Raw genomic sequence first — 21,267 nt, 5'->3', positions numbered from 1 at the left:
GTGTACAGTTGACATATTTCGATTATGAAGTATATACTAACACAAAAAGAAACTAAAAAAGATGGAGACACTTATATGGGAAATCTGTTCTCATCAAGATATAACTGGATCATTAAGGTGACAAAATTGTTGGATTTAGTTTTGTAGAATACTCGTCATTTTCTGTAATTCTAGAGTTTCAAAACATTGAGAATGCAAATAAAAAATAAGCCCAATATTCTTCAACATACTTTTTGTTTGCCCTATCTTCTGCAATGTGATCGTCACCCATCGCGGCAACTCTCCACCATCGTCTCCCAATATACGTTTACACACAGATTCGATAAGTCTTCGTGTTCTTCCGATTTGATAAATGCGTAATTTGACGAACTCTTCTATCGCCTATTTGTGGTACTATTAGGCAGAAGAACCCATGGTTATTTACGTCGCATCACGAAATCTCTCCAGCGGAACTGCTGCGGCGACCTTATAGCTATGAGATCTTATTCTACATCGTTTAGGGAAGAAAGGGACAACTTCGGCCGATCAAAGTTCCTCCCGATAAGTTTGGGATCTCATCTTTTTTTACCATAACGTTGACTATCTCAGTTCTCCGGTATTTCTTATCGATGTTGTTTCTGTGTCAGATTGTGGAGAGCCCATACGCAGAGATGCTGCATAACTTCGAAATAGTGGTGAGCGCGAGCGTACGCCGGAATCTATCGTCCGTGCTTTTGGCATCTTGAAGAAGTGTGCTGCCAAGGTAAGCTGTAATCATAGGTTTTGTCTAGGTCATGCACATTGCAGCCGAGATCACAAGATAATTAAAAAGCCAATAGTTGGGAAATGTATAATGATCACAAGCCAATAATGTGGCGGTGACTTCAACTGGAAGGGATAAGAAGAGAGATTTTAACGTATGGTGGGCGGCCGATGATCACATGGAGGAAGGAGAAGGTAGGTTCAATTATTAAACTTCTAGAAGCACATGAAAACATACCTTGACCATCTATGATAAAGAGATGAACGGAGAATATAATGCAGATGGTTGAAAATTGAATGGAAAGCGAAAGCATAAATCAGAAAAAGAAAACTGATAAAAAAAAACTGTAAACTGGTTATCAAATATATTAACATAGGAAGAGATGCAACCATGAGTCACAATTCATTAATGGATACAATGCTTCACTACCGACATGCTTGGTCGTCGTCTTTTACTTTTGTCAGTTTTAAACTGAGGTCAACCCTTGGATTAAAAAGTGTGCTAATCTCTACCATTCCCTTTTTAACGTTTTTTATAAAATTATGAAAAGTTACTTTTGTTATTTTAAATGGGACGTGTTGTTTGAAAGAAACTATTCAGTTAAGAGTTGGCAAAAACAGTTACTTTGCTGACGTAAATCATTTTAAGTGAAGACAACTTTATATCCCTTAGATTAAAAAAGCAAGAAAATCTGATAGTTGGATTTTAATTTTTTTTTCCTATAAAAAAAATGATGTCAGCAGATAAAGAAATCAGGTTTGCTATTATATACAGATGTTATGCATCTTTTGTGGTTTTTCTACATACATCATATGAAACATTTTGTAGTTTCTTCTGCGAGCATTGTGTTTCGAGGACTAATTAAGAATCGTTTTAATGGATTTATTTTAATTGATCTTTTTCATTGCAATGGTTAGTTATGTTGGTGTTTGTTTATGAGAATAAGTTGAGGACCAGATTCTCAACAGTGCGAGTGATCTCGTTCTTCTGTTTTGAATCTAAATCACATCACTGCGCCATGTGCCAGAGCCTCAAATCTTTAATTTATGTTTCTTTTGATGAAGCAAAAAAAAATTCTTACAAGAAAAATTGTGTTTTGACACGAGATCCTTAACTTTTCTTGGAATACAGCTTTCACCTGAACCTGTAAATGCCTCGATACTAATTTACAAACTCAACACACCTTACGTTTTGAGTTTTTCTTTTCCCAAAACGTTCGTTAGAGAGAGCTTTTAGGATCGTCGCTTGGGTTGCAACAGTTACTGAACGTAGCCGATCAACAATCTCCGTGAAAAAATGGTTTTACTCCAGAGGATCAAACGACCAGCATTGCTCCATCAACTTTCTCCACTACCGTTCCGGTACCTGAGGTCTCACAACGTTATTGTTCACAAAAGGAAAATACTAACTATTGAAATGGTAAGGTAATTTGTTTACCGTTGTGATCAATTTTTCTTCTTTTCTTATTTGACAAAAGGAAATACAGTTGTCACTCACAAGTCACATGCATGATAAATTATTACCCAGTCCCGAAAAAAACATGACCGTTACCGTAAGATTACTTATTACTTTTGCAGCATTAACTACAAAAAAATATACAACGGACAGAATACATTTCTAATTTTTTTTTCTTTTGGGTTACACTTCATCTATAAATACTCATTCTTTCTTCACTGTATACATCAAAATTTCCCTCTCTTTAATTTCTTTATAACAGTTGTTGTTTCTTCTCGAGCAAAGTTTTTTTTTTCCTGAAAAATAATATTTTGTTATGGAAAACTTATCTGTTGCATCACTTGTTTCATAGTACTTATTGTGTTCTTCTGGAGGATGTTCCGGCATTGACAGAGGTTATTACCAGAGTGGGGACGAGGGAAGGGCAAAGCCAAATGACGGAGCCATCTCGATCATGGAGAAGTTTGCGAGCACCTTCTCAAGCAAAGCTCTGCGGAATGTTTTACTGAGAAGATCCCTTCCTCTTCGAGCCTTATCTATAAGATTGATATGAAGAAAGCATCTCGTTTCGTGTCAAAGATCGACGTCAGATCCGGTCAGTTTTTTTTTTCCTTTTTTTCCTAAGAAAACTATTTTTCATTCATTTTTATTTTTGATTTTAAATTTAGATATTATATAATATATTTTGCATAATTCTGTCCATAAATTATTCTATGGTCCGTTAGAGGTGTATATATGTTTAATATGTTATTCGTATTGTAAATTTAAAATTTACACTAGCTTTCATTTTGGAAAAAAAATCTATGTGATAAATTTCAATATGTTGAAAACAAACTAAACTTTTGCACCCTGTCTATAGAATTTCTATGGTCCGTTAGAGGTTGTATACAAGTTTAGTATGTTTTTTGTATTGTAAATTTAACACTTTGACAAACTTTCATTTTGGAAAAAGTGTAGGTGATAAATTGCAATATGTTGAAACAAACCAAACTTTTGCATCCTGTCTATAGAATTTTTTATGGTCTGTTAAAAATGTAAAATATATTTTTAGTATTGTAGATTTAACAAAGTTTTCCTTGAGTATGCAAAGTGTTTTGATTTATTTAAAGTTTTCAACACTATGTTTAATATGCCTTTCCGTGTTGTAAATTTGATGAGGGAAGGGCAAGTCAAATGATGGAGCCATAGCGGAGGTGATCAAGATTATTGGTAAGAAAGAATCAGAGAGATCAAGGAGATACACTGAAACAGAAGAGCATCAAGAAACTCAAAAGTAAGCCAAAGTGGAGCTAGGGGAATTCACATTTACAGCATAGCGAGATTCATTAAACATAGAGAGTTCAAGAATGCATTTACAATGACTATTAACATACTTAGGGGGTTTAGATAAAATTTTCATAGCAATTTGTAATAGCTAATTAAGTTTATATATTTCCCGAAAACAGATTTAATATTTCAGACTGAAAAGCTTGCAAGTAACACAGAATTATCAGAAGATAAAGAAGAACTCCAAGTATCAATTTTATTGGCATCATAAAAAAAACAAGAAGATGTTGCTGATTGATACATGTTGAAGGGAAAGATTTAAAAGTTAAAATCACAGCCTTTTGGCGCTTTACATGTTCAGCTAAAAAGTTCCCAAGGAAAAAAAAGAGTGAATCTCACTTTTCCTTAAGGTTAATTCCCTTCAAAATGAACAAATTCTTCAGATGTAAAAATACTTCATCATGCCAAACGCAACATATAGACTATAGAGTTATCATCATCTCTCTTTTTATGCGTCTATCAAGCAATCTGACCAAAACAGTTTCTATCAGTAAACTATTGATGTTATATCGCTAAAGTTCCTATGAATCATTTTGCAGATAGTTTACCTGTCTTTTCTCTGCAAGACATGTCTTAAAGATCCGTTCACCATATACTCAGTAACTGTTGCCATTGGTCCACCAGGTGCATCTGGTACTACTACTCCATAAAAGGCCACCACATTTGAATGGTGAAGATTCACCAATATCCGAGCTTCTCTCTAGGAATCTTTAGTCTATTTCATAACAATTTGTAATAGCTAAGTTTATATATTTCCCGAAATCAGAGTTAATATTTCAGACTGAAAAGGTTGCAAGTGAAACAGAATTATCATAAGATAAAAGGAGAACTCCAAGTATCAATTTTATTGGCATCATAAGAAAAACAAGAATTGTTGCTGATACACATAGCCTTTTTGGCAACATCTTGCCAAATGTACAGCTTCTTCATCTGGTGGTAAGCAATATGCAAACAAAATATGTATATCAACGGCTTGGAACAAGTCTCCTTTTCTCTCTTAATAAGTAGATTGTGATATGTTAGATTTTGAAGCACAACTCACTCGATTGTGCATCTCCTCCGGATTAATGCTTGGGCTGGAATGTTCAAGACACCAAACATATATCTCCTTATCATCCTTATAGTAACAATCATCTTACTATTAATTAATCCAAGCTTAACTAGGTACGAATGTAAATCGTTTATTTTCTACTTTGGTGATTTGGTTTGGTTTTGTGTTTCTTTGCAGGGCTAGTGGTGGTGGTGGTGTAACTGAGAAGAAGAAATGATGCAATGACGACTGAGTTCGAAGCTCTCTTTCTTTTTAAAGAGTTTTCGCCTAACTAATGTCTCTTGGATAAATCTTTCTTTCTGTAGCAAAGATGATTCAAGTTTAAAATGAGCCACTTGTCCTCTGGTTAACCGGTTAGCTTATGTCCTGTCCAATCTGGTTTAGAAACAAAACATCATTGACCCCCCTTTACATAGTTTCGTATTTGGGCCTATACTTCTAGATTTTTACAAATATTCGTTACAGACTTACAGCGATGATTTGCTTAACCGATGTTGATGTGCTTCAAAGTTGAAAGTGTTGGTGACTTTTCAAAGTAGTGAGGTAAGCAGAAAACCATCCACATATTAATTTTTATGCTATATATTACAATTAGGGAGTCGTGTTTTTTTCTTAAGGACCAAGCTACTTTACAGTAGGCAGTCATCGTCATCCGTCACAATCATCTATTATCGCCTCCGCCACCATATCCGATCTTATTCAAAATAGAAACAAATTTCGTATCGATATGACAGCTTCAAAAAACAAACTAATTAACACTCTAATGATCAGTTTCAGTAGGGCTATCGATCGATATTCACTTACTTTCCACCTTTCAAAAATTATTAATCCTACTTATTAAAATCGGTGATGTGGGATATAATATCCCGATGTGGAATATAATATCCCTAATACCCCTTCTCAGTGGCGGACCCATGAAATTTTTTTACTTGGGTCATAGACCCAACTAAAACAAAGAAAAGAAAAGAAATGAGTGCATGCTGTGTGGTTTGAACTAGGCTGAACCTATAACCAACAAAGCTAAGATCCATTACAAATACAGGCTTACAAACCTAAATTTTATATTTAACCTGTGTCAATAACACCCCCTTCTTTATATGTAGGTCCGCCACTGCCCCTCCTCAAAATGATGATTCTTATCGGCCAAAAATTTCGGAACTTTAAGACAGTTATACTCGGTCGAGCGAGTCAATTACGATCTTTTATACCCGGTCGGATAGCGTTATATTAATTAAGGCTTTAGGATATTTAGGATATGGGCTCTGATACCATGTTAAATTCAGGTTTATTATGGGCTTCCAACTTAAAACCAATTGGTGATTAGTAAATTGACCCTAAACATTTATATATTACTTAATGTCTCTTAAAATTCCCGATGTGGGAGATAATATCCCTAATAGTATATAATAACTTTGCCAAAAAAAAAGGAACATATGAGAATGTGTTTTATAGATGTGTGTATACGTACGGATGTTACATCTGGTTATTACTTATTGGTCGAGATAAAAAAAGAAAGCAGCGTGGCTTGTGTTATTAAAAGAAATAAAATCGCTGCACTTTGAAAATGATCGGTGCATGTATACCACTCGAATTCAGTCTGACGTAATGTTTACAAGTGAACGGAAAAGTGGTGAATAACCTAAGGCCCGTCTTAATTTGTGGGCAACGATAGGGACAAGTGAACAAAAGAAAACTTCTTTTACCAGTAAACAGACAAATTATTGTATATCGAATTGAAATTTCATTTTACTGATGATTATTCATGTACGTTCCAAATTTGAGATAACACAATATTTTCCATATTTATTAAATTCTGATCTCATCAAGTTCACAATATTTGTGATTCAAGTTTTAGACTGACAAAAACAATATGACTCGAAATTTTTATAAAAGTTTAAACACGTCAATTGGCTTGAAAGCTATATTTTGTATCATTGTATGTATATACATAACTAATTACTGTGTTAGTTTAAGTGATCTTTCAAAAAGAAATGAAAAAGGAGAGTTAGATTGACTACATCGAAGAACCCATATAATAGTTTAAGTTGCATACTTGCATGTGAACACAAGAATGGTTATGTAACTTTAATTATACTTGTGAGTAATTGTTTAGTTCATTATCATTTGATTCAAAACAATTATATGAGTGAATATGAGATTGTCAATGACAATGATAGTGTAGGCGTAACGTTGTTAATAAAATTGTCGAAAATTTTTTTTTTTTTTTTTTTTTTTAACCTGGAGGGACTTCCACCCCCAGGGGCCAACCCCTCGGCGCGAGGCGGACCATTTGGTACTATGGGGAATTAGATACCCCAATTGCATGGCCAGCGCATCGAACCCGCATGTTCCGTATTGGAGTTTTTTATTTCCCCTCAAGACCATCTGGACCAGCTACGCTGGTTATTGTCGACAATTTTACTTAGCCATATCAAAAAGCCACCAGATCGGGGGACCCTTATTGTTTTTTTTTTTTTGAGTTGGCCAAGTTTTGTAATAAAAAACAACAAATGATTTTTTTTTCTTTTGTAAATGAAGTTCGTTGATTTGTTCGAAAATATTTTATTGGTGATGTATATCCTTACAGCGATTCAATGCCACAATTTTGGAAGGTAGACATGACTCGATCTAAACTCAACAAGTTCTCTTTCTTTTATTTTTTTTTGGTAAAATGCAAATATCACATTAATGATGAATCATATAATAATAATAATAATTAAAAAAAAAAACGAAAGGTTGGAGTTTTCTCTTTCTTTTATTGATCGTATATTCATATTATAAATATTTTTATTCGTATTGAAGTCTTAGATTCGGTCATAGGCAATATAGCGTAGCTAGCAAAATTTGGTACATACCAGTCCATGAAGCCGGACCAGCGAATCTGGAATATGTTTGTCCAAATATGGATATTTATAGGTAAGTTAAGTATATGTCGACGACAAAAACATATGAATGTCACGTGGAAAAAGTTGAAAACCCACATATATTTGAGTCTTACCGTACATGGAGATTCTTTAATCGCGTGTGTATATATGGTCGTGTATGCTTGTGTGCTTTGAGAGAGATTTTAATTGCACAAGTTTTTTTTATTAAGTGCACAAGTTATTTAGTGATAAATATAGATTATGAGAATATTCTTTTTTTTTTTTTTTTTTGAAAACTAATTATGAGAATATTCTGTATCTAACAATTTTTACTTGTCACTAGAAGTCTAGAACATGGAACCTTCTTGCTCAGAAATCGATCGAACCCATCTATAAACATATGGAAATAACTTAGTAAAAAAAAAACATATGGAAATAACTTATACATGAATACATATATGAGATATATATACCTTTTGTATTCAATAATACATTATAGTAAATAATTCTATATGCCAGTACAGCATCCATGATTTCATGTATAGTTTTCTGTGAAGATTATCCTCTCTTTACTGTAACTTCGCAGCTTTTACTTTTCTGAGACTGATTCCTTTAGCTTGACTGATGATATTTACTCATAAGCAGTGTGACGGTGAGGGTGTGTTTGTGGTACTTGGACTTAAGAGACTTCAATCTGCAACATATAAATAAAAATGAAATGATATAACTAATGAAACTGTACGTTTTCGTTTAAAAACTAAACAAAATTTAGTTGAGATATTTTTTATGAAATTTTCTCATTTATATAATACATTGAAAAAAAATGTATTGTCCACTATGATACGCTATTTTTGGATTATTAATGAAGTCTATATATTCTTGTTTATCAACAATATTTCATACTATAACAAAATATTAATAAAAGATTACTTTGATCATTAATAAAATTAAAAGTTTAGTGGGAAAAAAAATTATCACACCGAGTGATCATAGAATGTATGTATATATATATATTCACGTACTCTTCTTTTTGTTTCTAACAAATTATTACATCGAATATAGCCAAAATAAAATAATATAAAATTATAACATCAAATTTTACACAGTATGAGATAAAAAAAATTTATGAAATATACGTCAAAATATGTTTACAGTATATAATTGCAAGAAAAAGTATAAACTCACTAATTAAATATGATGATTATTTGACACTTTATTGATTTTGAGTTTTTCTTTAAAACCCATTAAATATAAAATATGTTTTGTAGATTAGCATTGATATGATTCAAATATTCAAATATGTGAATATCCAGCCTATGACCCACATGGTAAATAGTACATGCGAATGCGATGAATATCAAGTTGTCCTATCAAAATTTATAAGTAAAATGAAGATTCCCCATCCATATAAGTGTGTCCTTCTCTACCAATATCTTATCGAACTTTTTTTTATCTTAACGAACTTGCTTGCAATACAAAAACAAACAAATTTAATGTTCGTGTAGCCAATCACAAGATTTTTAGATCATGAGCACTTAAGAAAATCTTAGGACCATGTGTTGTATACAATATATGAAAATATTTCAGTAAAAAAAATAGAAATATTGATTTTTATTAAATTAAGCAAATTAAGCAGCATAGAGAAAATATATCTGGGTTTTTTGTACAATTAATCACAACAATAATTTTGTAAAGCTAAAAAGACAATAATTTGATGACGTGTTGAAGCAGTGAGATTGGTTGTCAGTCACATGTAAGAAAAATCACAAGTACAGAAGTCTTGAGATTTTGTAGCGTTTGTTCTTGGCTCAAATTCTCATGCGTGCATTGGAGCGCGTGAAGTTTCAAGATCGAATCTCTCGATCTTTGCGCATGGGGCCTCCCCTACTTTTGTCTCCTAATGGTCTGTACGCATCACGAGCCTCTTGCTCTCTCCCAAGGCGCGTCGGTCTTGTTCAAAGGCTCATTGTTCCGACATTGATTCGGTCGTCGTTACGACGTTAGATTTCACTTCGCTTTTATTATGTTTCTTTCAAGAAATATTATAGTTATATAAGTCCTATTCTTTTTTTTTTTGAAAAAAACAAGTCCTATTATTTCCGACGATGTTATTGAAATTCCATGATTTGTCTTCAAGTTAGTAAAGAAAAATTCGTATAAAAACACTGCTGAGAACATATATCCAAACTATTAATCACGACTTTATGTTTAATCTAGATGTACTACACGGAAACGCAATTTAAATTGACGCTTATCACTTATGAAGATCGTGAGTGGACTAATCTGGTTTTGTCGTTTTCGATCGAGACCGATATGCATTATCGACGATCATGCATGCATTGCACCAACTTACTCTAGTGATACGATACACTTGGCGGGTTGATCTCCACTAGACATATTATATAAATATACACTTGAAAATAATTTATTAACTAAGTCATGTATAAATGAAAATTATAAAGCAACTCCATATATAAGCAAAAAACTGTAGTTAGGTTGCAGACAAAGCATTTTATCATTTCACGTAAAATAAATAGCCAGAGAAAAAAAAAAAAAAGGGGATGGTAGACTTTCTCTCTCTTCTCTCTCTGAGATTTTGAGAGTTTGAAAGTCGCGGTGGTTCCCCTCCGAACAGAGATTACCGGCTCCGGTACACGGTGGTCCCTTCGACAGAGTGTAGCCGGCTTTGTTTCTGGTGGTTCGCGCTCCCTTTGGCGGAACTATCCGGCGGTTTGTCTTTCCTTGTGGCGATGAAGCTCTGATGGTGTTGTTGCGCTATGTCTCAAGCCGTTTCATTCGCCTGCGGTGGAGATCGGATGATTAGGTTGTTGTAGTTGGGTTCCCTTGGGAGTAATCGAGGTATATGTCGGGTTTGTGGTGATTGCGGACCTCAGCATGGATGAGATCTCGATCTGTTTTCGATTGATCTCTCTAACGCGTACGATTGAAGAAGCTGTTCCCATTAATCTTCCAATACAGTTGTTGGAGGTGGTTGCGGTGGTTCTGTTAAGGTTCGGGGTGAATTCGGTGTCGTCGTTCTGATCCTGGCGTGTTCCGGCGAAGCTCGCGGTTGTTTTCCGTCTTCGCCGACGTTAACCTTGCGTTTGGGTCGCGTTCGATGGCGGTGTCTGGTTGTGTGACGCGTGTCTAGCCTTGCTGTTTCGGGCTGACACGTGTCTTCCCCTTTTGTTAAATGCAACACGCGTTTTCTTTGGCGTGTTTCTTGTCGGTTTGTCCGACTTTGTTCTTTGGGCCTGAGGCCGTTTGTGTTTTTGTCTTTGGTTTGGCTGGTTGGTTTAGGCTTTTAGGGGTTGGGTCATGCTGTATGGTTTTTTTGGCGTTCGGGCTTGGCCCGTTTAATATAATAAAATATAGATGGAAAAAAAAAAAAGGTTGCAAACAAAGCACTTCTCGGGAGTCGTAAAGAACGTCCATCTGCAGAGCATAACGAAATCATTGTCCCTTAATACTTTTAGTCTTTTACTGCTATATATCATAATCTAATCACACCATCATTTATGGATTAATATAAGACAACTCCATTACACTCATTCTAAAATTAATCACTTTACAATATCACAGTGTATTTACACAAACACATTTCCCTATAAGTTTTGCTGAGTAAATAACGTATTTAATTTATACTCTTAGTAAATGATATTTAGATCTTCACATGTTTTCAAACCAATATGTTATAAAGATCATGAAACATGAATTTACTAACTTTAACAAAATCGCCTGCAAGTCATCATAAGGTAATCACTGATATAGAAAGTAGAAACAACATATATATAAATACCCATGTTCAAATAGCTAGCGTGTATAATTTAACACACATTTCTACAAAAAAACTTAACACACATTTCGAAAATTGTAATTTAACACACATTTCTAAAATTGTATATAATTTTAAATTACATAAAATTGTTTTTCGAACTAAAATTGTATATAATAATTTTAGAAATGTGTGTTAAATTACAATTTTCTATATGTATACAATTTGTATATAATTTGTAGAAAATTGTAATTGTAGAAATGTGTGTTAAATTGTATACAAATAGAAATGGGTAGCTATTAACATATGTGTTAATTTAACACATATATTAAACTAAATGCGTGTTAAATTTAACATCATCAGGTAATCACTGATATAGAAACAACATATATATTAAACTAAATTGTAATGTGCAGAAATGTGTGTTTAATTACAATTTTAGTTCGAAAAACTTACAAATTCGAGTATAGGGTAATTTAGTTAGATGTTCAAATAGCTAGCGTGTAGATAAAGTCTCAAATAGATTCTTTTTGCTTTACATCAAAATCATCAGAAAGTCTAATTACAGTATTTCGTTAAAGACTATGAGAGTGATTGGTTGGGCTTGGTTGGACTGTAGCAAGTGATTTTAGCTTTAATTTTTATCTATAGTCTTAAAAACTACCAGTCAAACTTTATATCTATATTATTAAAATTCAAGCACAAAACTGGAGTGTTTGGAGATTTGAATATGACTAATAAAAAAAGTTGGAGTGTTTGGAAACATTGATTGTAGTCTTTTAAAAAAATTAATTTTGTTTAGAAACAAGGATAGTAGTATTAAGAAAAAAGTAATGGGCTTATGTTATTAAGAAAAATTGAAAGTCCATCATATTATAAGAAACTATCTATCTAGACCAGTTTTAAAATATACGAAAATGGGTCAATCTAATTGCCTAAAACTTTTTTTTTCTAAACTAACCATAAAAAAAAATTTAAACTTTATATACATATTTCAAATCAAAATAATAATTTAAAGTTGATTTATATCAAAAATTGATTCAAAAATATACATATATTCAAAATGAATTTTTACTAAACTATTTTTCAATAACCATTATAAAAAAATGTTGTCAATATATATAAGAAAAATACAATACAGAGCCCAATTTGAAATACCAACTCAAATTATGGTTTTTATATTTCATATTAAGTTTTAAAATATAATATATGTAATTATTTATATGATGGTATATATAAAATACTATTAATTATATGATTACTTATATGATGGTACATATAAAATACGATTAATTATATGATAACAATATACGATATATAGTAATGACTAGGGATGGTCTTTCGGGTACCCATACGGGTTTGGTTCTGATCGGTTTGCGTTTTCGGGTTTTCGGGGTCAAAGATTTCAGCTCTATTAGGATGTTTCTAAATTTTGGTTTGAGTTCGATTCGGATCTTTGCGGGTTTGGTTCGGGTTTGGATAACCCATTTAAATTATTTTTAAAGTCTTAAATCATTATATATTTTAAATTTCTCAAAATCTATAAATAAAATAATATATTACCTATAAATTTGAATAACATATATCAGAATACCTAAGCTTAACATATCAATTGGCTTGATTTAAAATTTTGGATACGGAATCAATAATTATTTTAAGTATTTTTGGTGATTTGAGTATACTTTAACTATTTCAGATATTTACTTTTGACTATCTATATATATTTTCAAGTATTTAAACCAATTTAAAAATATCATTCTTGATGTTTTATATAGGTTAAATCTAAAAATAGATTTTAAAAATAATTAATATATATAAGTATATAAATCTATTTTTAGATAAATTTGGGTACTCAAATACTTCGGTTCGGATCAGATTCGGTTCGGATCAGATTCGGTTCTCTAAATAACAAAATTTTGAATAATTCGAATATTTAATCAATTTATGTTCGGGTTTGATACTATATTTTCGGATCAGTATCGGTTCTGTTCCTCGGATTCATTTTGCCAAACCCTAATAATTACATGAAAAACAAATATCAACATATTTTTCAAAATATACACCCGCGCAGGTGCGCGGGTCAAAGTCTAGTTAGTTTTTAAAGTTACAACCAAAAAATTAAAGCTACATCCAAAAAACAAAAGAAAATAGCTGTAAAAGCCTTATTTTCTAAAGCCTCATCTTTTTGGCAGTAGAAAATTTTAAAGCTACATCTCTTAAAGCTAAATCAAAAAATTCTACAGACTAAACTCTAAAGTAAATTTTATACAGTTGGGGGTGATTGGTTGAGATGTAACTATGCGGAATCCGGATAGATTTCACAAGCTCACAAAGATAGAGTAAATTAATAGTCTTTTAGTTTGTAGTTTACAAGACGTACTAGACCCAGATGCTCACCACAAGACACTAAGTAATGATATGGTTCATAACTTCATATGGCATAAAAGAAATAATTAAATGATTAAAATCATCTTAACTAGAATTGATTCGTATAGAAAAAATATAATAAATAAGTCTTGTGACAATATTTTGGGTGAAAAAACAGCAACTTAAACTCCATTTTTGTTTCTACACAATTTGATGCGTCATTTCCTCATGCAACTTAAACTCCATTTATTTCCGTCTCATTTCCAACGAAAAGTGCATCGTTAGTGAAAGTTGAGGCGAGAAACATTTGATATACAGTAACGGGCAAAAAGAACATTGAACCTCATTCAACAATATATTAAATAAGTAAAAAACTATACTGGTAGAACATCATACAACACCTCACAACTCGTATGTATGATCATATCCTCATGCTTAAAATGAAAAATGAAAATTTGCAATAGAGAAAACTCTAATTTTAAAACTTGAAAAAGCAACCAAGAGAATCAACAAACACACAAAAAAACTAGTAGTTGTAGAGTAACATAGAAAAAGAAAAGAAAAAACCTACAAGATCGATCGATGTACTAACTCCCAACTAAGTACATAAAATCATACAACACCCATTAAGAAATTAACAAAGTGTAATAGATTCGACAGAGCGATGGCTGATTATATATTGCTAGTAGAAGAGGAACTGAAATTATTAGAGGCATCACTCCACGAACAAGTTGTGGCTGCGGTTGATCTTGCAGCCCCATGAAAATTCCAAAGATGTTGTTCGTTTCCAAAAAGTTGTTTAGACATGTTGAGTTGATTGTTACTATCTTCCATTTTCACTGAAGCTAATTGCGACGCTGTGGCTGTAACCATAGCTGATGAAGCAGAAGAAAGGTCGTAGAAGGTATTTTTTGGATTTTGCTGGTGCATGCCCGTTTGATTTTGATGATCAAACGGGTACAACCCGGAAGATGAAGAATTGTCTAAACCACCTAGCAAAGGAAGTTGCTGATGTGTTGCCGGGAATCTCCACTGGTCAAAACTGGACAAAAGAGCCGACGCCCCTCCTCCTCCTCCGCTTCCACCGACCATATGATAAGAAGGAGCTGATACGGCACCGTACGGTAAGGTGAAGTTGTCAGTGAAGTCTAAGGGAGTCATGAGCTTGAGAGGTGTCAAAGACGATCCAAGTCCATGTACGTTGTTGCTTTGATTATGTCCGGGGATTAATCCGGCGTTGTAAGAAGATAGCAACGAGCTCAGAGAAGTCGATGAGGACGGTGGTCCCATCTGATTACTAGCCATGGCGCGGTGATGGTATTGGTCGTTGCTTGTGGTGCTGTCTTGTGACTTACTGTTACCGCTACTACTGCTACCGCCGCCACCGCCGCTATTTTTGGTTCTTTTGTTTCTACGACAACCACCACCAACAGGAACGCTCCTTAGAGCTCCCCCACATGTCCAGTAACGACGGCAGGATTTGCAGAAGTGGCGAGGTTGAGTGAGACTATAGTTGTTGAAGTAACAGAATTTGGTGTTGCTTGAGTCACATCTTGGACATTTTAAGGCTGTTTCTGGCAGTGGTATGTTAGCTAGCCTTGCCCTTTCGGCCATCGAACCTGGCCGGATTAATCCGCTAGGTCCACCCGAACCACCACCGCCTGCACCGTTAGCGTTGTGGTGAAGTGGTGGAGGAGTTTGTTGTGGTTGCGGTGGGAGGGGATGGTGAGGGAGGAATTGCTGGCTAATGTTGTTGTTGTTTCCCGTGAATCCAACGGTGCTTGTGATTGGTTGATGCTAAAGTTTTTAGAAGAAGTGATTCAAAAAATACAAAAAAAGTTTTTAGAATTTGTCAAATAGTAAAGGAAAGAAAGAACTAATTTTATGAGTATATTCAAATTCAACCACAGATATACAAAAGATTAAAAGTGAAAAAAAGGAACAAGAATATTGTTATCCTCTTTTCTTGTTTGTTTAATCCTCTTTATTGCTATATTTTAATTGAGTACATACATAAATCATAGACCAAGAACTCCTAATCAAGAACTTACTTGTTGTTGCCAGTTTGATGAATCAGGATAAGTGGGGAATGAAGAAAAAACCATCTTTGATCTTTCTTCTTTGATGATCTATTTTCTCCTTAACTTTTTTTTTTGTTTCTGAGCAAATGAAAGAATTAAAGATGGGACTCTTTTTTTTTTTCTGGTGAAGACTTATATGAAGAAGTGGAGAACTACATCAATAAAAACAAAGGAAAGAGCTTTAGAGAGAGAAAAGAAGAGTAGAGAAGAGCTTAGCGAAAGAGAGAGAAGGCAAAGGTAAAGAAAGACCTTTATTCATATATAGACATCCACATGTATAAATATGGAATATGTTTGAATATTATATCAATTATGTATAGATGAATAAAATAAGATATGAGTGTGTCCACAGTGTAATTGTGAGACTCTTTTTGTTTTATTTATTTTATGCATATATGCTTAGGGTTTTGAGAAGGTGGAGGAGCGGGAGTGTGTCTACTTGCTTAACTCATAAGTTTCTTTGTGATTTTTCTTTCTGGTAATACTGCTACATATGTACTGTGTGTGCTATATAACAATACTAAATATGGATTAATGATTGAGGTATGACAGTCGGTAAAATTATAACAATTGGTTTAACTTACTTTTGGTGTATATATTAGATGAAACACCAATAACGAAAATATTGTTATATGTCATGAACATAGTCACATTTTTCTTAGTTTACAAATTATTGAAATCAGTAGAATAAATACGGGCTAATTATAGTTGGTATGAAACTTATATATATGTGGATGTGTATATATCGTTCTGCTGAATTGGCTTTAAGTAACATGATAACTCTTGGAGATATGGATATTTTAAGAAACGTTAGTATTGAAAGATTGATAGTTGCTCTCTTTTTTCAGGTAAAAATTATCTCATATCATGTATTATTATAAATATTCACTGAAAGAGAATTTTCTTTATCAATAACGTTAAAGAATGTAGAGTAAATTTTGGTGTATATATATAATTAATTATTTTCTCGTCCAAGTTCTCATGAATATAACTGTGTTCAGATATATGCAAAAAGACAAATTGATACATTTGTTTTGTTGAAAACTTTAGTACGTATACCCGAGCGTTGATTAACTAAAGGGGAAGAAGGTTGGACGAACTGGCCGACACTAACTACTAAATAATACTACGACACTTTAGCGATGGGATGACAAAAAGGAATCGAGAATGAGTAGAGTAAGTTAGTGAGAAACAATATCTAATTATTTCCTAGTGAGAAACCATAATTAATTTATGTTACAAAAAAACCATAATTAATTTATGCAAAAAACATAATTAATATAAAGTATTAATTAAAAGAGTCCAACATTCTTCCCTAGTGTCCCCAACCAAATTCGCTTTTGTGTCCCTCGAACCGCCGTGATGTCTCTTTATTTTACTTTTCCAAAAAAGAAAAAGTATTTGTTTGTTTGTTATTTTGCATGGGAATTATAAAAGTTTTAACTAAATCGCATTTTATAACCTCGGTAACTAGCCAAAAAGTATTTGCTTGTTTGATTTTAAAGTCCTCAAATACAGCTGAGAAACAATAAAGACAGCCGGTTCAACACGGTTCAGTTTGTTAAAATCAATAGCCTCAGACAAAGAGTTAACCGAATCGGTTTTACAAACATTTGTAAATTAGATGAACAAACATTTGCTGTTGGACTATGGGATCATAAGTTCACAGTCTCTCTCAAATGGCACTTAAACCAGATGTATAGTTTTTTTTGAAGTATACCAAATTAGATGGCTTTGTTCTTCTTTCTTGAGGAATTGGGAGCAGAATCACAGTTTTTCTCGGTGGTCAGCGAGTATCAATGGATCCCGAGTTCCAGCAAACCGGGCCAGAGGTTCCAGAAGCAATGCAAGAACTGGAGGAAGAATGAGCAGAAGAGTGTTGATGTGTAGAGGAAGGCGACGAAACTCTGTTCCGCTGCTGCTGCTGCTGCTGCTTGTGTTCTTGCATCAGTTTCAATATGTAAGCATCGTCATGGACCGAGAAAGGCGTGCTAAAGTCAAGGGGTTAAAGAAAAGATTTATCAATCTCATATTCAAGAGATAGCAAAACTAAATTTGATATCAGAAAAACAGAAAAAGTGTTGTTTAGTACTTATTGAAGTCGAGGTGTACAAGTTGCATGTCTTCAGAGATCTCGATTTCGACTACTGCATGAGGATTTGTCTACAGAGAGAGAGAGAGAAATTCAAGATGAAGATATATTCAATAATGGAGGAGAAGACATGAGCTAGATAGAAACTTCAGGGGAAGAGATTTTTGAAGTACCTCAAGTAGAATGAAGGGTAAAGTAAATCCTTCTGCTGGTCCTTCAGTCTTCACAACCATCTCCTTGTTTCTCGACATAAGACTCTCAAGACTTGATACCTGACCACAATGAGGACTCATATAAACAAAACGCAGGATAGATAAATTATTATGTTTCATCAAGACAAAACAGGGAATGACTCAAACACGCAGTTACTACTCAACGCTTGGCTCAAAATAAACAAATGTTTACGAATACTAGAGTAACTGCAACATCAATAGCTTTTTGTCATCTCTTCAAATGCATAACAGAAGATAAAAAAACTAAAAGAGAATCATCACCTTTTCTCTCAATTCTTTAAGGAAAGCAGCCTTCTTTTGCACACTATTCATAATCTTATTTCGATCCATCTGCAAATAAAAGTATCCAAAGATTAGTGACAAAGAGCAAGAGCAAGAAAATCCAAAGGCATAGCTTAGAGACAACACCTTAACTTCTTCCACATCCTTTTTACAAGTAATGGGAAGGCCTTTCCAACGGATTTCCTTTTTATCCCTAGCGATAATATCCAAAGCCATGAACACATTGAGTGCATCATACACTCTCCGCCTTATGTTCTTCTCGTTATACTAATATTTGATCATTAGAAGGAATGCAGTTACAGCTTTATGTATTTGCTTCCATAATTATAATCAAATTTTCCATCTTGATATATATACCTCATTGTCGTTCAAAGGCTTCTCCGAGTTCTGCTTAATAGTTGCAAAATCCGAAATTATTTCATCTGCAACCTGCAACAACAACCAAACCACAGCAGTGTCAAACATAAAAATTTCAGATTTTCTAATAACAAAGTTTTAAAATGTATTTACTTTTATAAAGGCGGAACTCCTAATCAGAAAGAAGTATTTGGATAGCTAAACAAAAGTTGGATGATTTGTTGGTGAAGTGTGTGTACTTATTCAAGGTCTAATTCTTTGTAAACTAAAAACTTTAAGAGCAAGCAATAATTTTAAAGGAGTTAGAGAGAGTGTAATACCTCTTTGTAAGTAGTTATCTTCTTGGCTTCCAGCTTCTGACAAACTGAGAGATAAAATCCATAGGAGGAAATAATAATGTGAGAGAGTTAAATCAAAACACACACACAAGAGAGAGAGAGAGAGAGAGAGAGAGATTCACACTGACCCATAACGCTGAATTGGCGAAGGCCACCTCCAGAAGTTCTTGATTGACCTTTCTTCTCTGACACAACCTCGTTATCGTCATCAACTATCAACTTCCTTCTCACAGGAGTTTTCCCCAAGCTCACTGAAGGAGGATGGTTCCTCTGCTTCTCAGGTGTGACAAACAAATCCATCTCCATCCTCACTTCTCTCTACACATTTTCACCATTAACAAAATTAACTGCTACTACACGAATCAATCAAAGATCAAAAAGAAACAAGCAAAGACCTTTTCTTTTAAGTGTTAATCTTGAATCAATCTCTAACTATAGTCAACAAAATCAAGAAGAAGAAAAAAACCTAGATTTGTTTATAATCTGTGCATCTGTTCGGACAACAAGTAAACCAATTGTCGCTGTCCGTAAGACATTTCCAATTTTTTTTATCAATAAACAAAATTATGAAATTGAAATAAACTCAGTGGATGAGAGATCTAGCTAGACCCTAGTCAGAGAAATTAAGTTCATGACGAGAAAGAAAGCTCGATTGGATCAGAGACGAACCAATGGCGGAAACTGGAGACTTTCTTCTAGGGTTTTGTTTTGTCTTTTTTTTTTTTTTTTATTACAGAGATGCCAAACAACAACAACAAACCGGACAGAGATGTTTCGGTTAAAATTAGCGTCTTCGCGCTTTAATAAAACTGATCAAATAGTAAAAAAACAATGAGAGAAAACGCAGAAGCAAACAACGATGCTTCTCCCCCATAGCCCATCAAAGCCATAAGCCTCTCAAAAACACACACTCTCTCTGTGTGTTGTGGAACCCAAACGTTACTCTCAACGGCGTCGTTTTCAAATTTTTATGGCGGGGATCCGAATGGGCCTTCTTCCTCTTCCTGACTCTAAGCCCATTGGTCCATGAACATACATTTATTTTTGTGAAAAAAAATAATAATAAATTTTTTGTCTCTCTCTATTACGTACTGACAGTTGTGTCTGTATTCGATCCAGTTGCATAAAAATAATCATATTGTTATGTACAATGAATCTTCAAATGTTTGGTACGTTGGCATCGAGTTTTTTTTTGAAAATATTATCGCTTATAAAGTTATTAATTCTTCGTATAATAAGACATGGTCCGTATCAATAGCATTGCCTTGTAAACTATTAGAAAAGAGCCTCGTAATTCACTTTTAATATGGTTTCTTTCTTTTGATGCACATTGTTTACACGTTATCGCCGGTGCGTGTGGGAATGTTGCTTTGGAAATTAAATGTGTTATTACAAAAAAAAATCATAACTATACGAACCACCGGGTTAAATATATATATATATATAGGGAAACCTCTATAAATTAATAATGTTGGGACTACACCAAAACTATAATTTTTTATTAATTTATAGAAATATTAATTTATCGATACACTAATTGAACCAAAAACTCAATTTGAGATTATAAAATTATATTATTTTATAGAGATTTTTAGTGTATATTAATTTATAGAGTATTAATTTAAAGAGGTTATATTATATGTATATATATATATATGTGTGTTTTATTCGATAGGTTGAATTTTTTTACATTTTTTTAGTCAGTTTAAAACTATCTATAGTATGGAGTGATATGTTATTAACATTGGCCACTTGTTCTCTATGATTGGTGGACGAGTTAGCATTTTGTTTCTATGTGCAGATATTGATTAACCCAGTTTTGTATTTTCATATAGTTCGATTTGTAACCTAAAACTATAGATGTTCTTGCACGTGAAAAGTTATCGAACTATCCAACCTGATTTTTATCGTCTTCATCCGATAAAAAAATCAACTCCACTACAGTAACATGGTCAAAAGTAGACCAAACACACCAAATCTTTTTTTTTTGAAAGAATGTTAAACTGATTCATCCAAAAAATAATAATTTACAACATGTGTTACTGTGTTTTATGATCTAGTCATAGTTCATATGAAACTGAGACTTTTAGAACAGAGGTTTATCCTAAAACAGATGACATATCATAACACAACCAGACCGGTCCAGATTGATTATCAATATGATCTGAATTAAACACATGACGTATCATAACACAACCAGACCGGTCCAGATTAATCAATACATTATTGTTAATGTATCTCTACGCAGAACAATGTACTATCACAAGAATAAATAAGAGAAGAAACTGTAAAAAGATTGATATG

At 33.4% G+C, this 21,267-nt stretch overlaps 2 protein-coding genes across 3 annotated transcripts; both read right to left on the bottom strand.

Moving 5' to 3' along the window:
• Nucleotides 1-13,916: 13,916 nt before the first annotated feature.
• LOC106370719 (dof zinc finger protein DOF5.1-like) lies at nucleotides 13,917-16,152 on the bottom strand. Its single transcript, XM_013810717.3, has 2 exons — nucleotides 15,632-16,152; nucleotides 13,917-15,377 (listed from the first exon to the last, which is right to left on the bottom strand). Exons 1-2 carry the CDS (start codon nucleotides 15,683-15,685, stop codon nucleotides 14,253-14,255), a joined length of 1,179 nt encoding a protein of 392 aa, XP_013666171.2. The 5' UTR covers nucleotides 15,686-16,152; the 3' UTR covers nucleotides 13,917-14,252.
• Nucleotides 16,153-17,132: 980 nt separating this feature from the next.
• Nucleotides 17,133-19,859, bottom strand: LOC106389535 (transcription factor-like protein DPA). 2 transcript variants are annotated; one of them, XM_013829817.3, is made up of 9 exons: nucleotides 19,633-19,859; nucleotides 19,092-19,281; nucleotides 18,946-18,989; nucleotides 18,626-18,697; nucleotides 18,395-18,535; nucleotides 18,248-18,316; nucleotides 17,927-18,025; nucleotides 17,754-17,824; nucleotides 17,133-17,652 (listed from the first exon to the last, which is right to left on the bottom strand). In XM_013829817.3, the coding sequence occupies exons 2-9, from the start codon at nucleotides 19,267-19,269 to the stop codon at nucleotides 17,448-17,450; spliced, it is 879 nt and encodes a 292-aa protein (XP_013685271.1). In that variant the 5' UTR covers nucleotides 19,270-19,281; nucleotides 19,633-19,859; the 3' UTR covers nucleotides 17,133-17,447. The 2 variants fall into 2 exon arrangements, with proteins under 2 accessions (XP_013685271.1, XP_013685272.1); XM_013829818.3 differs by lacking the exon at nucleotides 19,633-19,859 and adding an exon at nucleotides 19,430-19,626.
• Nucleotides 19,860-21,267: the final 1,408 nt, after the last annotated feature.

This window comes from Brassica napus, chromosome C9 (genome assembly GCF_020379485.1).
Source record: "Brassica napus cultivar Da-Ae chromosome C9, Da-Ae, whole genome shotgun sequence".
NCBI lineage: Eukaryota > Viridiplantae > Streptophyta > Magnoliopsida > Brassicales > Brassicaceae > Brassica > Brassica napus.
This window is presented reverse-complemented; position numbering and strand designations above follow the sequence as displayed.